Raw genomic sequence first — 2,002 nt, 5'->3', positions numbered from 1 at the left:
AATAACTCCCTGTCTATTTTTTCTTTTACCTGTAGGCACAATATTATTTTTAAAATGAAGCTATCAGTGAATGAATGGACAGTTAGATGGATGAGTGAGTGGGTGGGAGATGGACAGAGGATTGTACAATCGGGTGGGGGATGGATGGGTGTTTGAAGGAGTGGCTGGATGGATAGATGGTGGATGGGTGGATCAATGGATAAATGGATGGAATGTGAGTTGGTTAGGTAGGTGGGTAGAGGGACGGAGAGATGAGTGAGTGGGTGGGCGAATAGAAGACCTTATGAATATATAGGTAGGGTGGCTGGGCAGGTGCAAAATTCTGGCCACAGATGGAGGACATCTTGGTGTACAACCTTGGCTCTTTTCAGATGAGTAGTAGCTTATCTTCTGACCCCACCTTGGCTCCGTTTAACTCCATGGGCACACTCATTCTCTTCTTCTAGGTTCAGCTTTCCTCCTATGTCTCTCTGGTTCTCCAAAAATCTTACCCTGGAGCTCAGATTGAACTGAGCCCTTGGCCTGTCTGCTGACCTTCTTAGTGGTAAGAACTCCTGGAAAAGAGCCTGCATCCCCCTGAGGATATGGTACCCAAGCAGCTCTCCATGACGACTGTGGTCTGCTTTTAAGCCTTATCCCAGTCAACCAACCTCTCTCTGCAGCCTCACCCACTTCTCCATCAGGCACTAAAGCATCCCACCGGGTCCTCACTCTCCCTGCTACACCTCTTTCTGCTTCCACCCTGGTCTCCAGCCCAATTCCCACTCCACCCGCGCCCCTCCCCCTGGGGATGGCGGAGACACAGGATAAATTAGAGGAAGGAGTCACCCAGGTCAGCTTCCTACCTCCAGTCCAAGAACTTTTTTCTCCTCCCCAGGGTCCCCACGCAGCCATGGATGTGGGTCTCTTGGTCCCGCCAGATGTACCCCAGGGTTGCGGCAAAACCCTGAGGCGACCGTGGGGCCGGCGTACGGCCGTGCGTCGGCAGCGGGAGTTCATGCCAGAAGAGAAGAAGGATACGGTTTACTGGGAGAAGCGGAGGAAGAACAACGAAGCGGCCAAGAGATCCCGGGAGAAGCGACGTCTCAATGACGCGGCCCTAGAGGGCAGGCTGGACGCATTGCTCGAGGAGAACGCTCTGCTCAGGGCTGAGCTACGGGCTCTCAAACATCGTTTTGGCCTCCTGCCCCCCACTGGTGGTACCTGGACCCTGCCCACTCTGCTATGGGAGTCGCCCTGGGCTGGAGACCCCCACCCTAGGGCTGAACATCTCCCCTCTCTTCCCGCTTCCCATGGCTGCCTCTTGAGACCGTGTTCCTTGGACGCTGGGGTTCCAGGATGCTGGGGCTGCCTGGTGGCTCCCAGCTGGACTGGCCTGGCCACTTCCCCCAGGTCCCTCCAGGACCCTGCACCCCCTACCCCCAGGAGAATGGACATGGCCTTGCAGAGTTCTCTTCCAGCCGCCTTCTTCAGCTGTCACCCCCTGGATAGACATGAGGGGCCCAGACCGGAGCTCAGGCCCTGCTGGGGGCTGTGGTCACTCATAACCACTGGTTGCCGGGCCTCAGATGTGTTGCTGGCGCCCAGTGTCGATCCCGTGGGGTTGCCTCCCGGGGTGGCCTTCCCGGTCCCTGGGAATGATCCAGAGGATCTGGCTCAGCCCTCCCAGCCCCACAAATTGCGCGTCAAGTCCCAAGCCTCAGGCAGAGTACCTTGGGGCTGGGGGGTGGCTGGGCCCCCATCTGAAAGCTTCTCCTGGGCAAGGCCAGGCCTGCCAGATTGCAGTGGGGACTGATCGTGGGTTTGTCTGGGGGTATGAGTGTCTTGGCCTTGACCCAGCTGCCAAGACTGGGAAAGGCCTGTGGTAGGCGGTGGGTGCCCTGGCTGGGGGGAGGGTCCACTTCTTAGTGTCCAGACCAGACCTTTAAGAGGAGAGGCTGGGGTACCTTGGATCGTACCATGGCTCCTATCCTGCCTAAAATATTTGTTTTGGGTAGTCACT

General features: G+C 57.0%; 1 protein-coding gene across 1 annotated transcript; it reads left to right on the top strand.

Annotated features, from left to right (window-relative positions):
* The first annotated feature begins 892 nt into the window (after positions 1 to 892).
* Positions 893 to 1,795, top strand: NFILZ (NFIL3 like basic leucine zipper). Its single transcript, XM_065873831.1, has one exon. The coding sequence runs from the start codon at positions 893 to 895 to the stop codon at positions 1,793 to 1,795; it is 903 nt and encodes a 300-aa protein (XP_065729903.1).
* The last annotated feature ends 207 nt before the right edge of the window (positions 1,796 to 2,002 follow it).

Source organism: Phocoena phocoena, chromosome 3, assembly GCF_963924675.1.
Source record: "Phocoena phocoena chromosome 3, mPhoPho1.1, whole genome shotgun sequence".
NCBI classification, from domain to species: Eukaryota; Metazoa; Chordata; class Mammalia; order Artiodactyla; family Phocoenidae; genus Phocoena; species Phocoena phocoena.
Note: the sequence above shows the minus strand (reverse complement) of the source record. Positions and strands in the feature narration are given on the sequence as shown.

Bases quoted from the DNA above. Each gene is read 5' to 3' on its own strand.
- NFILZ (XM_065873831.1), top strand. From the start codon at position 893: ATGGATGTGGGTCTCTTGGTCCCGCCAGATGTACCCCAGGGTTGCGGC.